Source organism: Saccopteryx leptura, chromosome 13, assembly GCF_036850995.1.
Source record: "Saccopteryx leptura isolate mSacLep1 chromosome 13, mSacLep1_pri_phased_curated, whole genome shotgun sequence".
Lineage (NCBI taxonomy): Eukaryota > Metazoa > Chordata > Mammalia > Chiroptera > Emballonuridae > Saccopteryx > Saccopteryx leptura.
Window position 1 is genome coordinate 12,796,304 of NC_089515.1, and position 17,533 is coordinate 12,813,836.

Genomic DNA, 17,533 nt, shown 5'->3' on the forward strand with positions numbered 1-17,533 from the left:
GACCACCTATCTGCAGAATGCATTTCTCATTGTTCCCCTTCTTCTTTCTATTATCACCACAAATTCCTAAAATTATTTCTCGCATTCTTGGGTTTGAAAACCAGATTTACCGATGTGTAAAATTTAGGTAAATATTCTTGAATATATTGTTAGGATCACAAGCTGAGGTCACATCATAGAGTAAAATATCGAATACTCTCTTACTCCTCTTTTGTTGCATGGTGATGGGTGGGGATCAGAATTGGGAAGACAGTATAAGAGATGTAAAATCATTATTGACTCTATTTCTTAAGTTACACAGGGATCCCAAGGGGCTACAAACAATAAAAAAGAGTGGAAGTTTCCTAGTAGCAGTAATACAAATTTGTCTTTCTCATCTCTCTTGTTTCTATGACTACAAATGAAAAAAAAATTTTTTTCTGCATGCAGCCTTAAAATTATACTCTAGAATCAAATAGCCAAGTTTTGTCAGAAAATATTGCTGTTGTGGAAAATTTTCATTTACAGCAGTGCCAACACTCTAGTTAATTCTGCTTCTCTCAGCAATAAAGATTTTCTTTTTCCTTCCCCTGTTTTATTCCTCTTGAGATATCTGATTTTTCACCAGAGCTTACAGTTTTCCCACTGAGCTGACAAATCTATCCAGTCAAGTAGGTCGGTTGCAGTACCACCATGATTTGTGATCTTCCCTATTCTTGCTGCCTGCATGCCTTTAGGTATTTTTCTAGCAGGTAAACTTGAAATCAAAAATGACTTGATTAAATTAATGCTTAGGTCCAAGTAAGCAAAGCACAAAGCTACTCTTTGTTGTGGCTGCTATTGTTTAAAATAATCTCAGCTTTTGAAAACTGACACTTAACTGATTAAAAGCTCTGCCCAAAAGTATTAACAGGTAACTTCACATAAGAAAACTTAAAGAGTTATGAAAAAGAGTTCACATTTGCAAGATCATAGCAGTTGGGGAAAAATGTGTTTGTTATGACCATGATAAAAGACATTTTAAACACTCGAGTACATCAATGAATATTGTATTAATAGAAGATATTAAGCTTTTTCAAAAAATTAGATCCATTTTTTATTAAAACATTTCTTCACCACAGATACAAAGCCTAAGGAATAACTCACTATGACAGTAATTCTAATATACAGTGTGTCCATAAAGTCATGGTGCACTTTTGACCGGTCACAGGAAAGCAACAAAAGACGATAGAAATGTGAAATCTGCACCAAATAAAAGGAAAACTCTCCCAGTTTCATACCCATTTAGTGCAGTTTGATGTGGGCTCACACACAGATTTTTTAGGGCTCCTTAGGTAGCTATCCCGTACAGCCTCTATAGACTCGTCACTGACTGATGGCCTACCAGAACGGGGTTTCTCCACCAAACTGCCGGTTTCCTTCAACTGCTTATCCCACCCAGTAATGTTATTTCTATGTGGTGGCGCTTTGTTATAAACACACCGATATTCACGTTGCACTTTGGTCACGGATTCGAATTTAGCGAGCCACAGAACACAGTGAACTTCCCTCTGTACCGTCCACATCTCAACTGGCATGGTCGTGGGCTGCTCCGCTGTCTACACGGTGTTACGTCATCATCTGCGCATGCGCACATGCTGCCACATCATCCTACAGAAACTGGGAAGGTTTTCCTTTTATTTGGTGCAGATTTCACATTTCTATCGTCTTTTGTTGCTTTCCTGTGACCGGTTAAAAGTGCACCAGGACTTTACGGACACACTGGAGTAAGTAAGGGAGGTTCAATACTAGCAAATGTTAGTCCTTACTCCTTATTCCCTGTCCAATCTTATCTTCAACCAGTCTCCTCAATCCCTCCTCTCCAACCACATGTCCTCATTGTTATTCCTGGAACACACCAGGAATACTTCCCCCTATGGCCCTTGCACCGCTGTTCTCTGCCTGGAAATCTCTCTCCCCAGACTCTTCATGGCTCCTTCCTTTATGTCAAGTCTTTGCTCATCTTTCACCTTTACTTTAAGGTTATCCAGTTGCCTGGTAAGACCATTGTTATTTAAGTTTGTTCTGCAAGTTCTTGGTAATGCAATATGGCAAGAAAAAAGAATAAGACATATAATTATTCAAAAAGCTGACACACAATTCTCTCTCTTGTTGGTTTGGCCAAGTGTTAATATTCTTTTCCTAATCTAAGAAATTCTACCAAGAAATGGTTAGAAATTAAAAAGAATTCAGTAAAGAGGCTGGAAACAAAATAAATAGCAAAAACTAAATATCTTTTCTGGTAAACAATAATATAAAAAAAAGAAAGCATGAAAAAGATGCCACTCACAACAGCAAAAACAAAATAAATAAAACAAAAACAATACGAAAAAGAGGTAAAGAAGAGCTCATGATTAAGAGAAAAAGACCATGTTAGAGTAACAATCTGATCTATTTTCCTACTATAATGGTCATGCATCTCTGATTCCTTCCTCTTTTCTGTTTTCTCATGGGTATGAATATTAAATCAAATTAAGATAATAAAAAAATCATTCCTGGCCCTGGCAAGTTGGCTCAGTGGTAGAGCATAGGCACAGTGTGTGGATGTCCTGAGTTTGATTCCAGCCAGGGCACACAGGAGAAGTAACCATATGCTTCCCCATCCCTCTCACTCTCCCTTCTTTCTCATGTTCTCTCTTATTCTCCCGCGGCCATGGCTTGATTGGTTCGAGCACACCGGTCCTGAGCGCTGAGGATGGCTCAGCGGAGCTTCTGCCTCAGGTGCTAAAAATAGCTCAGTTAGGAGCAGCAGCCCCAGATGAACAGAGGAGCAGCAGCCCCAGATGAACAGAGCATCAGCCCCAGATGGGGGTTGCCGGGTGAATCCTGGTTGGGGCACATGCAGAAGTCTGTCTCTCAGATTATCTCCCCTCCTCTCACTTAGCAAAGAAGAAAAAGAAATCATTCCTATCTCTTGACATGTGAGTTTTCTTTCTCACATAACTATACATTGCCTATCACTAAAGAAGAAAAAAATATATATTTAAAGCCATGTAACTAGTGTGAATCAAAGAAGTGGAGGCAGGAAGCCTTTTAACTTATCTTGAAATATTAATTCAGGCAATAACAATTCATAAGACCACATAAAAACCAAAGGCTATATGAGAAATTCTGTCCAGCAGCATCAAGTTCACAGGCACAGCCAGAAGTACCCAGATTGCCCTTGACCTCTTTCATTCATCTTTTCTGAACCCATCTGGTATTCTAAAGTCCACTGCCAACCTAAATCTTCCCTTCTCAAAATAACTCTCATTCTCCAAAACTATGCTTCCTGTTTCCTCAAATAAAACTCCCATTCTCAGAGAACTGCTGATTGAGGAAAGAGTGGTAAAACAGAAGTATTCTTTTGTAATGAGATGCCTTAAGCTGAAAGACTCCTACTAGGGAGATACTTTGCAATAAGGTGACTTCTGTATTACTTGACACCTCAGGAGGTTGTACCTAACCTTGCCTGTCACTACATCTTCCAATTCTGTCAGGATATTAAACAACGGAATGCTTACAGTAGTGATTTTTCATGTACTTCTTTTAATAGAAGAACTATAAAATGTCAGAGTCCTTAAAATACATATTTCCTCCTTATAATAAGAAAATCTGGCACACAATCAAGAAAAGACCATACCTCAGTCAAGTATCTACAAGAACACTAGAAATTGTGTTGACGATATTCACATCAACTTGTCAGCCAGCAGCTCTGGCTTTAAGAAGACAGTTCATTCTTCAAGAACTCAAGAAACAAGAATGGGAAAAAGAACAATTTATACATTATATCTGTTGGAAAACTGTAAGTTTGAGCAGTTCTCACAGAATAACAACATAATCTCTATCAAAAAAATACTAACAGAAGAGGAAAAGAGAATCACACAAAAGATTACAGAGAAAGAGCATTGTATATCTCTATACTTTACTATAGGATACAAAAAAATTGTGAATCAATTACCTGATGCCCTCAAGAGCATGCAAACAAAGATATGTCCATGACAAGCAAGAGTAAGGAAGGACATACGAGAGTGAGATAGATATACCAGCTTGAAATTAAAAATGAAATCAGAAAATTAGAAAAATGTAAAAAAAAGTAAGACAAATACAGAATTTAAATCTGTAGAGTATTAAATAACAGAACTAACTGAAAATGATGAAATCCGTGATGGAAAGTAGAAAAAGTTGTCCAAGACATAGATTCAGAGAAGAGAGAACAAAGATCTAAACTATAAGAAATAGAATACTTGAAAAAGATACCAGAATATAATAGTTGAGGTTAAAATGGGGGGGGGGGCTCATCCTCACTTGGAGACAAAATTAATAGACATAATTATGCACAAATCTGGAATTATAAGGATAAAAAAGTTTCTACAAGCAACCAAGGGAGAAAAACAAAACAAAACAGGTTACCTAAAACATTTTTTTAAACACTAGGCTGACTTTAATAATTCTCCTCTGCATTAATAAATTTTAGAAGGCAAGAGTGCTAATAGTGCTAGATCTATAAAATTATTTAAAAGCAGGCTTGAGTCAAGAATTCTTTATACAGATAAGCTTTCAGTCAAGTATGAAAATAGAAATTGCAATGTTAATGGCTTAGAAAAAAATCCATCATGTACATATTCTTCCTGAAAAAATTACTTGAACAATTATATAGACTCAGCAAAAGATAAATAAAAATAAGAAATCAAGAATGAGGCAGTTCAAGCATTAAGGAATTTTACAGTGAACAATTTTGGTTAATATGGCAGTCTAAGCAAATATGGAAAAGACCCACTTTCTAGTCAAACACAGAGAAATGCAGGATAAAATATAACTAACTTAAGTTATACATCATTTATACAGCTAAGCTGAAAACGAGAGAGAGAAATCATCATGCCAGAGATCATCACGATAGAATTCAAGTCCCAGGGGTATCTTTGAGGTTGGATAGAGGCATCAGAGGGTAGGGCTTTAAATGCCCACATAAGACCAAAAGTCAAGGCCAAAGGGAGCTGGAACTGGGCTCATTAGATAAAGTCAAGAATCCAGAAGTGTCTGTGGCAGCTATGCAAGTGGATGAACACATCTCCATCTGCGGGCTTAGAAATGCAGCATGCAGGGATCAGTCTCCTTTGAGCCATGAGTGGGAGAGGAGTCCAACCCAAGAAACTCCCCGCCCCCACCCCAGGCTTGAACAGCTCATGGATGTGATGAAATCCTGAGCTCAAAAACTAACCTACAACCGGTCCCAGACAAGAAAAAGCAGTGGTGAAACAGCTCCTCGGGGACTTTTTCTTTTTATCAAGGGGATATGCAGGAATCCAAGGAAAAGCCTGGTTAAATGTAAGTCCACAGTAAAAGATTTCAAAGCTCATAAGGAAATGCACTACCATGGAAGAACGTCATTAAATAAAATAAGCAAAATTTAAAGGGGAAAACAGAAAATAGCAAATTCTATGAGAAGATATTTAAATTAATTTATTTGCTCAATAATGTTTATTTAACACCCACTGTTGTAGATACCGGGAATAATAGTAGTAAAAGAAATAGATGAATTTGTATTCCTTGTAACATGTATATTCCACTAGGGGCAACAAATAATAAATAGATCAATATAAAATACATCAAGACACATTAAGTGCTACAAAGAAAAAGCAAAATAAAGAACAGAGGTAGAAAGAGATGGGATGAGATGATGTTATTTTATATATGAAGGTCAGGGAGAGTCCTAAGGTAGGCATTCTCAATGTTTTCAGTCTTTAAGACTTCATAATCTTAAAAAATTATTGACTTGTTTGACTTTTTTTGTGGATTATAGCTATGAATATATTCTGTGTCAAAGATTAAAACTGAGAATTTTTAAAATGTTTTCCTAAACATTTAATTCATTTAAGAATAATAAACTCACTTCATGTTAAAATAAACATATTTTTATGAAAAAATATTTTCCCAAACAAAAAAATAAAAGAGTTGAGTTGCATTTACATTTTGTTTTTGTGAATTTCTTTAATGTCTGGTTGAATAGAAGACAGCTAGATTATCATATCTGCTTCTTTATTCAATATTTTGTAATCAATATGATTTTTTGGTTGATGTCAAGAAAGAAAACCCAGCCTCTCAAAGATGTGTAGTTGGAATCGGAATGATTGTGCACATTCTTCTCAACAAGTGGTAGTTTCTTAAAGGTTAGTTGCAGCGTGGAATCTGAATGGGTCTTTTATCCATGCAAAATTTGTATCATTATGCACTAGTCATCTGGAAAATTTTGCTTCACTGAATTATTCAGATCTTCCAAATGTTGATAAATTTCGTAATACAATACTAAAAATAACATTCACTAATATCACTAACAAACTCGTAAGAAATATCCTTAAGTATCATAAAACTGTCAATGTTACATGACAAATCTGTTTCCCAAAATTTGAATTTTTCTTAAAAAGGTTGAATATTATCATTGGTAAAATAACACCACCAACAACAACAATATTCAGCTGTTTTCTTGCAACGTCTGGTCCACTTAGCTCATTTTTGAGAAAATTTTACAAAATATTCAAGTTTATTTAACTATAGTTTGACTGTCATTACTCAAGAAAAAATGGTGTTTCAGAAAAATAGCTAGTTCGTGCTGCAACTCAGTTGCCCGAGCACTCTCCCGTGACACATCATTGTGCTTTGGAACACAGAAGTACTTTGTGTGAGCTTCCCCGCTCATCACACACAATATTAAAAACAAATAAACAAAAACAATGGTTAGCCTCAAAGTAACATTTTTTTTTTTTTGCACTTTAATCAAGGGCAAAGAGTGATACCCTGTGGGAACACCCATGGATCTACAAATCCCACTTGGAGAACCACAGCTCTAAAGTGGCAAATGTCACCAACCACCAAGATTTGCACGGGACTCTTGTGTTAGAACCGAAAGTCTCGCGTTCCAGACTAGTGGGCCACCCTACGAGAAGAGACCCAAAAGAAGAGAGTGTGCACAAAACACTAATGGCTGAGAAAAGAAGCATTTCAGGCAGCAGAGCACAAAGTCCTGAGGTCAGAAAATGGCTGGTTTACTCAAGAACAAAAACAAAGGTACAAACCCCTAGAAAACCAGAGTGTCCCCAGGTAGGTGAGCTATTAGAAAATGCCCAGTGCTACACGCAGAGGACATCTGGCAACCTCTTCTATTTCCATGTTTTAGATAATTATTCATGACACAAGTGATAAGGTTTTCTTTACACAATTACATAGAGAAAATGAAAAGTAATTACAAACATTTTTGAAAAATGTTCATCAAGAATTTTGAGCTAATAGTTTATATGTAGTTGCTTGATGTCAATCCTCTAAGCCAGTGGTCCCCAACCTTTTTTGGGCCACGGACTGGTTTAATGTCAGAAAATATTTTCACGGACTGGCCTTTAGGGTGGGACAGATAAATGTATCACGTGACCGAGACAAGCGTCAAGAGTGAGTCTTAGACGGATGTAACAGAGGGAATCTGGTCATTTTTTAAAAATAAAACATTGTTCAGACTTAAATATAAATAAAACAGAAATAATGTAAGTTATTTATTCTTTCTCTCCAGACCAGTACCAAATGGCCCACGAACCAGTACCGGTCCGCGGCTCAGGGGTTGGGGACCACTGCTCTAAGTCACACATTTGTTACATGCTATGTAAATTTTTCATGGGGTGATTTAGAAGTTGTTCAGCAAATGTTCATTGAATGAATAATTCTCCAATGTGTGATTGGAGATATTTAGGAGAAGTGAAGAACACAGTTAATTGATTTTCCAAGAAATCAACTGTGGAAAGGTAAACGTCTTACATGGCATTCTTTTGTGCTGCATAGTGTTACCAGGCTAGCAAACGAAACTGGAACCTCGTGTTTGCTATAGACTGCACCACAAACATAATGTTCTTTAATTAGAGGGCCATTCTCTCAGTTCCTGGAAAAGAACGTTTTTTTGGTTGTTGTTCAAAACATTTCTAACATTTCAGGCTAGACAATTTATTTAAAGAAGCTCTTTAAAAAGAAGAAAGAAAAAAAAGAAACAGAGGCACAGATTTTATAACTGGAAACAATGTAGTAGCTTTTGCACTTTATGGAGCCGAACCAGGAAGTATGCAACTTTTGTGATTTAAGCCCTTACAAACAGAAAGTCTATCTGGCATACTGTTACAGAGTTTGCTCTAGACTGTTATTACATGAAATAGTTTTTAGATTTTTGGGGGCGGGGGCAGAGACAGACTCAGAGAGAGGGACAGATAGGGATAGACAGACAGGAAGGGAGAGAGATGAGAAACATCAATTCTTCCTTGCAGCTCCTTAGTTGTTCACTGATTGCTTTCTCATATGTGCCTTGATGGGAGGGGGGTGGGGGGCTCCAGCAGATCAAGTGACTCCTTGCTCAAGCCAGCGACCTTGGGCTCAAGCTGGTGAGCCTTGCTCAAACCAGATGAGCCCGCACTCAAGCTGGTGACCTTGGGGTCTCGAACCTGGGTCCTCCACATCCCAGTCCGACACTCTATCCACTGCGCCATCGCCTGGTTAGGCTAGATTTTTCTTAAGATTGTGAAACCAAAGTTGAGGGAAAGGATTCTAATAAATGCTGTGTGTAATATTTTTCACTTCATTTAGAAATATGATCATTTCAATTCAATTAATATGAAGAAAGACTGCTACTTCTTAGAGACCAGCTTTCTCCCCCTTAAAAAAGCTGTACCCATGTACATAATCATTAATTAGCTCCTGTCAAGAATAGAGGTGCTGAATGGCCAATACGCACCCTGAAAATATGTTTGACATTAATGTCATTAGGGAACTGTAAATAAAGACCTAGAAATTCTCTTAGATGGAATACCCAAGAGAATCAACTGTTGAGTTTCAAATATATAAATCAATCAATAGCTTCCCAATATTGTTTGAGCCATTTTGAACTGAATTTCTGTTACTTGCAACCAAGAACAAACACTCTAAACCGTGTCAACATAAGAAACATCCAAACCCATGGAGAATTTTCATGAGTTTATTTAAGTCAAACCGATGACATACCAGGAAGCAGGATTTCAAATATGCCCAAGAATGAGTCTCCAGTTTGTCTTACACATCTGGAATTAAAGAGTGAACATAAGGAAGATTACAGGAAGGCGGGGACTGCACTACAGGCCATTAACAAGACTGTGTGTTCTCTTGAAGGTGATTATCCATCCAAGGGGCCTGAGAAAAAGAGTCATCTCAAAGGTGTGTTCATCTAAATGCACAAAAACAATGGATGGGGCTTACTTTCTAGGGAAATTAAAGGCCTGTGGTGTGACTACCCATCATGACCTTCCCAGTTAGAAATTTATTATCATCAGATCACCCTGTGAGGTTACTTTTGGTTAGATTTATTACAGAGCACCTTTTTTGGTCCACATCTGCTAGAACCTTCCCTCGAAGGAAGTGGTAATAGCTCTGGCTTGACTCGAAGTCCCTCAAGGGCAAAGGGCACATCTTACTCATCCTGACCTGCTGTCTTACTGAGATGGATCATTAGTGATGAGCAGCACAAAGGATTATCAAAAATCTTTTCCAAACTCGTTATTACCTTGCTTGCATGAGCCGACATAATTTTACTTAAAAGTTCATGAAATTTTATTATTATTATTATTATTTATGAGAGGCAGGGAGAGAGACAGAAACATCGAGCTGCTCCTGTAAGTGCCCTGACCAGGGAATCAAACCGGCAACCTCCGCGCTCCGGGACAACGCTCCAACCAACTGAGCTGTCCAGCCAGAGCTTTATTATTGTTATGATATCTATGCAGTAAAACCGGGAGAAGAAAATAACTCACAAAATCATCTCAGACTTTGCCTCGTTCACTTCCTCTTCAGGAACTATGGTATCATGTTAGGTTTTATATTTATGTTTTGAAAGAATAAATGCCCCAGTTTTAGCCATACACTATTTTTTAAACATACAAAAACTCTTACAGGTGCTTAAAAGAAACTACAAATATTCTGTGAGTCCTTAACTTTGATTTGCTGTCATCAATACGATAAAACCTCTCTGACACTCAGCAGCTCTAGGTATATTGGTAAGCATTAACGCAAACCCAGGGCATGTTCCTGTCTTTCTGTTTTCACATTACCAAACCTAACCAGGCATACCATAGCTGTCCAATTCACAACGGACTCATACTGTATAATCTGAGACTTTTGCAACCACATATTTAAAGAACTCATCGAGCCCTGAAAGGCAAATGCTATTATTCAAGTTCTAATTACATGCTACCTGGGTTTTACAGAACAGAAGAAAAGTGAATCCTGTACTTCCTAAATACATTTCTTTGACCACAAGCAACTTCTAAAACAAATGCCCAGACTATTTTCTGCATGTTTCACTGTACAAATAGCTCAAGTACTGGCCTATTCAAATGATGTTCTAGTTTCTTTTTGTGCTGCTTCTACTTGATAAATTGGCCAATAACTGCCAAGTCAAATATGCCAGCAAATATATTTTCATTGTTATTGGCAGACATATAATTAACTCTGAGAATAAAAGAAACAAGAAATCAATTTATGATTACTTCTTCAGTTCTTCCCATTAGTCATTTACATTATAATTGTGGTTCCACTTTTAAAACCTTTATACACACATATATATATACTTAAACCATTTCACTATATTATAATTCAAATTATTTCAATTACAAATTAGTATTATATGAACTGTGACCCTCATATGTTAATTTTATTAGTAAGATACAATGGTATTATTACCCACATATATGAGCTGATTATAAAGTGCCTGACCAGGTGGTGGCGCAGTAGATAGAGCGTCAGATTGGGATGCAGAGGTTGCTGGCTTGAGCAAGGCATCACTCAGTCTGCTGTAGCCCCCCCCCACCCCCCACCCCCCGTCAAGGCACATATAAGAAAGCAGTCAATGAACAACTAAGGTGCCGCAACAAAGAATTGATGCTTATCTCTCTCCCTTCCTGTCTGTCTGTCTCTATCTGCCCTCTCTCTGTCTCTGTCACCAAAAAAAAAAAAAAAAAAAAAAAAAAAAGCAATGCACATTTGTGAGACTATATTAATTAGTAATTTCAACAAATGTTTCTAAACAATATTAGGGATGTTCTCTCTTATCTCAAGTATAAACATTTGAGTCAACATTTTTTATGTGTGTGTACACTATCAACAAATTACATTTCCATTTTCCAGCAAAACAGGCTGCTAACAAAGAAAATGTTACAAGGAGTAAGCCTAATTTTTTTTTCCAAAGAAATATTCTGAGTAATTTTTTTTAACATTTGTTATCTATCAGGTCAATAGCTTCATGAGTCCAGGAAAAATACATTTTGTACAAAAACTTACACAAGTGACCTTTTAAAAACATTGCCCTAAACTAGATGCAAAAGCTTCAGATACATTATTATATGTGAAAAAAATGTTTAAGATGAGCTCAGGAAACCTGTTTTAATAAAATATGTCGCAATTTCATTGTGGTAGTTTAAGTTATATGCTGCAGACAAGTTATTTAACCTCTTGGTTTCTTTCCCTAGATAGGGGAATTAATCATGGTGCCAGGTAACTCAGTAGGTTAGAGCATCACTCTGTGCTGAGATCCCAAGGTTGTGGGTTCAATCCTTGGTCAGAGCACATACAAGAATCGACCAATGGATGCATAAATAAGTGGAACAACAAATCACTGTTTCTCTCTCTCTCTCTCTCTCTCTCCTTCTCTTTAAAATCAATAAATAAAATAAAATTTAAAAACTGATGGTGCTCCATCACAGGATTTTACTGCCAGAATTAAAGGCATTAACAGTTGCAGCATTTAGAACACTACCCAGCATATAGAAAGTGCTCAGTGAGTGTTAGCTATACATTTCCTAATTGTATATGTTTTGCCTATTACTTCTAATAGCTTCTAGTTACTAATCCTGAAAGTATCTTAATTCTTTTTAAGAAAAAGCGAGCTCCATCACAACATTCTTAATGCTCTGCCCATCCCATCAGCTTTGACCACTGTTGTTAGTTCATTGATCTGCTCTTCACAGACAAGACAGGACCCAGGGTTTCACCAAGTAATAGTTCCAAATTTTATTTTAAAAGACAGCACTATTCTCCCTATTATCTCATTATCGGTACTCATTAATTCATTTAAAACACTCATGTTTTCTGTGTGCGGCATTGGATATAGGCTGTGGTAATAATAAATGAGGTAATAAAAAAATTCCAGATACATTATTCAGAAAATAGTGAAGGATCCAAACACAAACACAAGAATGCATTGTTTAATTGTAAGGTGGTGAACTGAATGTTATAAAAAAACCTTTTCCAACATATCCAAGGTAGAGCTTCAAAGGTGATGTTTGAGCAAGACTTGGAAGGAAGAGCCCCAACTCTCCAGGTGGAACAAGGCTCTATGATTACTTTACTCAAAAAGAGAACTGGGAATTCCTCAGAGCATAAGAAAACAGACTTCCTCAAACAGATTTCCCATCGCACACTGCTTGCATAGTGTATCTTTAGGAGTTGAACAAACACTTTTCATGACCATCTGCCCCTGTCCACAGCAAGGTCTTCATTGTGATCCACTTGATGATATCCTTAGCTCCCTCCCTCCCATAGCTCAGACATCTGAAAACGACTTGAATACCACAGCTCCCAATCAACCTGCTGCAGTTTACCCCTCCCCCCCCCCAGATGTCCCTCTGCTTTGGGAGCTTTTTCTCCCAATATGGGTATGTCTCCTTTTGTTCAGACCCTCCCTGGCCCCAGATGCTTCTCTCCAAAAGTCTACCCACCCTGCCAAATCCTCTTCAAGAAGCCATCAGAATCCCTCACTTCTATTTAAAACAACCAAACTTAAACTATGTATACAGTGGTACCTTGAAATATGAGCAGACCAACATATGATTTTTTTTTTTTTTTTTTTAAGATACGAGCTGTGACTCAGTCTGTATTTGTGTTTAAGATCCCAGCGAAATTCTGAGATACGAGTTGTGATTCGGGAAGCTGCCTCTAGTTGGCGCGTTGGCGCATGGGTCCAGTATCGGCAGCACAACACCACCATCTTGTTCTTTCTCACGTGTTAACCGCAGAATCAAGTCGAATCTCATGCGCTGTACTCGTTCTTGCATCATTTTTGCATTTCTTACTAACTTTTTTGTGTATTATTATGGAGCCGAAGAAAGTAAGTGTAAAGGACAGTGGTGAGAAGAAGAAGAGAATGATGTTGATAGAAGTAAAGCAAGAAATAATAGAAAAACATGAGCGTGGTGTACGAGTGATTGAATTGGCAAGGCTGTACGACCGCAATACATCTACAATTTGTACCATCCTTAAACAAAAGGATGCCATCAAAAGTGCAAATCCAGTGAAAGGAACTTCAATTCTGTCCTAATTAAGGACAAATATCCATGAAGAAATGGAGAAGCTTCTACTGGCGTGGGTGAAAGAGAAAGAGCTGGCAGGAGATACAGTGATGGAGACTGTAATATGCGAAAAAGCACGTATTATTTATGGTAACTTGAAGAAGAAAGAACCAACAACCTCAAAAGAGGTAGCAGAACATACGTTTAAGGCAAGTCATGCTGGTTTGAAAATTTTAAGAAGAGATCTGGCATCCACTCGGTGGTGAAGCATGATGAAGCTGAGAGCACTGATGTTAAGGCAGCTGAGGAGTACATCGCATGTTTTGCTGCGCTTATCGCAAAGGAAGGCTACATCCCCCAACAAGTGTTCAACTGTGACAAAACAGGATTGTTTTGGGAAAAAATGCCCCAGAGGACTTTCATCACCGCAGAGGAGAAGAAGCTGCCAGGCCATAAACCCATGAAGGACCATCTGACCCTTGCGTTGTGTGCAAATGCTAGCAGTGACTGTAAAGTAAAGCCACTGCTAGTGTATTATTCCGAAAATCCTAAAGCCATTAAGACTCACAAGATTCCTAAAGAAAAACTGCAGGTTATGTGGCGTGCCAATGCTAGGGCATGGGTTACGCGGCAGTTTTTTATTGAATGGGTAAATCTCGTCTTTCATCCTGCAGTGAAGAAATATCTTCAAGAAAATAAACTCCTGATGAAAGCATTACTAATCCTTGATAATGCTCCAGCCCACCTACTGGTCTTGAAGATGACATTCTCGATGAGTTCAAATTTGTGAAAGTCCTCTACCTCCTACCCAACATGACTTCAATCTTGCAACCTATGGCTCAGCAGGTCATTTCCAACTTTAAAAAGCTTTACACAAAGCACTCGTTCCACTGCTGCTCTGAGATGACTGAGAATACAATTCTAACCCTTTGAGAGTTTTGGAAAGATCACTACAACATCGTTTACACATTATTGACTTGGCATGGCAAAAGGTTACAAGAAGAATCTTGAACTCGGCATGGAAAAAGTTATGGCCTAATGTTGTTGCAGACAGGGACTTCGAAGTATTTGAACCAAAGACCAAGACCGAGATAGAAGCGCTGGAAGAGATTGTGTCCCTCGGAAAGTCGATGGGTCTGGAGGTAGATGAGGGTGATGTAAACAAGCTCGTCGAGGAACATGAGGAGGAACTCTCAACTGAGGAGTTGAAGGAGCTACAGATGATGCAACATACGGAGCTTCTGCAAGAGATTAGTAGTGAGGAGGAGGCAGAGTCCAAGGAAGTGATTTCTACAAGTGAAATTAAAGACATGCTGGCAATGTGGGAGAAGCTTTTAAGTTTCATTGAAAAGAAACACCCAGAAAAAGTTTCTACTGGTTGTGCTTCAGCACTTTTTAATGATACTTGTTTGTCACATTTCTGTAACATTTTAAAAGGCAGGCAAAAGCAAACCTCTTTGGATAGATTTTTATTCAAAAGTCCTGCAAGTGAAAGTACTGAAAGTGCAGCCAAAAAGGCAAAAGCAGGTGATGATTAAATGAAAAATATGTAATGTTAAGCTTAGGTTAAATTTAAAGTTAAGAAAGTGCATTTTTTTTTACAATTAAGCTTTTGTGGTTTCATTTTAAGTAAAGAAAGTGCAGTTTTAGTTTTGTTTAAAGAAAATGCAGTTTTAGTTTACATTTAGTGTTAAGAAAGTTTAGTTTTCGTTTACGTGTCTACAGTGCCTGCATCTCTTCCTCCCTCCCTCCTCCTCCGCCATTCACCTCCGTTAGCTGCACTCGTCTGTCTCCAAGGTAAGAATACAGTACTAAATAACACTTTTTTCTTTTATTTCATATATTTTTTTATGCATTGGTAAAGTATACATGTGTGTTTCTTAATTAAAAACATGTCTTTTTTCATAATTTAGGATGGTTTGGGGATGTTTCACAGGGCTGGAAAGGATTAAATCTATTTCAGTTATTTTAAATGGGAGAAATTTGTTTGATATACGAGTTGACTGACTTACGAGCTCAGTTACAGAACGAATTAAACTCGTATCTCAAGATACCACTGTACTCTAGTTGATCAATGTCACCCCGTTAAAATTGTCTAAATAATAAAAATAAATAAATACGCATAACAACAATAACAACAACCACAAAACACAACCAAACTTTACCAATACTGCAGATAAGAGAGAAAGGTTAGTGGAAACATATTTTTGGATGAAAGGTATGTCCAAAATGTAGTAAAGAATTGAAAAACAAAAAGGCAGAGATTTGTTTGAAAGTTACCTTCAATTGTTACATCAACATAGTACACTTCTTAAATTATTCATGATTCAAAATGTATATGCCACACCAACTACTTACGGAACAATTATTTTTTCCGAAGACACTGTACTCTTAAAAACTTTAACAACTGGCCCTGGCCGGTTGGCTCAGCGGTAGAGCGTCGGCCTGGCGTGCAGGGGGACCCAGGTTCGATTCCCGGCCAGGGCACATAGGAGAAGCGCCCCCCTCCTTCCTCTCTGTCTCTCTCTTCCCCTCCCGCAGCCAAGGCTCCATTGGAGCAAAGATGGCCAGGGTGCTGGGGATGGCTCCTTGGCCTCTGCCCCAGGCGCTAGAGTGGCTCTGGTCGCGGCAGAGCGACCCCCTCCCCTCCCCTCCCCCCCCCCTCCCCTCCCCCCCCCCCCCCCCCCCCCCCCCCCCCCCCCCCCCCCCCCCCCCCCCGCCATGGGCAGAGCACCGCCCCTGGTGGGTAGAGCGTCGCCCCTGGTGGGCGTGCCGGGTGGATCCCGGTCGGGCGCATGCAGGAGTCTGTCTGACTGTCCCCATTTCCAGCTTCAGAAAAATACAACAACAACAACAACAAAAAAACTTTAACAACCACGCAATATGGACAATAGAGTCTTTATTACTTAGGCTGGTTTTATTTAAGACATTATATGAGACTGGAAGGCGTCACTGGATTCACAACTTGAAATACCCCAGGCAACATGGAACTAGCTTACCAGCCTACTAGCCTGCTTCCTACTTGAAGGTTCAGCAACTAACTCAGTAGTAAAATACCTTCAGAAAGTCAAGTTAACACGCCTTTTCAAGTATTAATGCGCATGCTCTCCCTGTCAATACCTTAGATTCCAGCTTGGTTTTCTCTTCATTCAGCTCCTCGGTTGCTGTCTTAATTTTTTCACGACATCTGTTTATTTCCGACCTGACTGTAAGACATGGAATCGTTCAGCACATCCCAATCTCCTCTGCAGTCCCCATTTCTGTAGCCTGTGCTGCGAGGCCCCTCTCAGGGGTCCTTCCCTCCTGGAACAGCCGGACCGCTGCTTTGGGGCCTTCCTCCTGCCCCGAGACCCCACCCACCCCCCACCCCCCATGGAGAAGACACTGGCCCCACGCCCGACCCCCGGGGCCCCCGCGGACCTTCCCGCATCAGGCGGCGGCCCTCCTCGGCCCGATGCTCGGAGAAGAGGATGTGCTCAAACAGGGATTCTAAGCTCATCTTGCCCCGGCTCCCAGATCCAGAGTTTGCTCTTAAATATTTTGTCGCCGAGTCTTGAGGATCCTGGAGAGCAGGTGACGGAGGAGGAGGAGGATCGGAGGGGTGCTCCCGGCCGGGCCTCCAGCTCCGGATGCCGGGCCCGCAGCGCTCTCCCGGGCCGGCTCCCCTGCTCCAGGGCACACGCCCGCTTCCCCGCACCCACCACCCGCCCTTGCTGCACGTGTGACAATGGCACCAGACTGCCCTTTCCCGCCCTCAGCTTCCTGTCCTCCGCTCTCACCTCTTTCTTTAGAGAGAAGAGGCCCTCAAAGTGCTCTGACTCACAGCGAAAGGAGGATGGAGACTACGGTGGCCCCGTAGGCCCACTCTGCATTAGGGTGTTTGGCCATGACCACGTGGCCCGCGAAGGTCTCAGGCCTTCCCTGGACTTGGGGTGATTCATCCAGCAAGCACAAACTCCCGACTGTGTCAAGTACAAAGTATCCGTGTTTCTAAATATAAACTTTTACAGAGTCTTATCCTTTGACGATGACAAAGACTGCTATAAATGGGCAATGTCTGACATTCCGCCTTAATCATTCCTTTGTAATCAGGGCATACCCTTTTTGTCTGCTATAAAATTAATCATTGCCTTTTGTAATCAAGCGGCCATGCTATTAACACTTCCATATCTGCGCAATATGTGTCAGAGACCAAA

General features: G+C 39.5%; 1 protein-coding gene across 1 annotated transcript in view; it reads right to left on the reverse strand.

Annotated features, from left to right (window-relative positions):
- CCDC172 (coiled-coil domain containing 172) overlaps window positions 1-16,836 on the reverse strand; it is a 38,596-nt gene extending 21,760 nt beyond the window's left edge. Inside the window, exons 1-2 of the mRNA XM_066355977.1 lie at window positions 16,758-16,836; window positions 16,458-16,543 (exon numbers count right to left, since the gene is read on the reverse strand). Of these exons, the coding sequence (XP_066212074.1) occupies window positions 16,458-16,543; window positions 16,758-16,836 (165 nt within the window). The remainder of the gene's footprint in view (window positions 1-16,457; window positions 16,544-16,757) is intronic.
- Window positions 16,837-17,533: the final 697 nt, after the last annotated feature.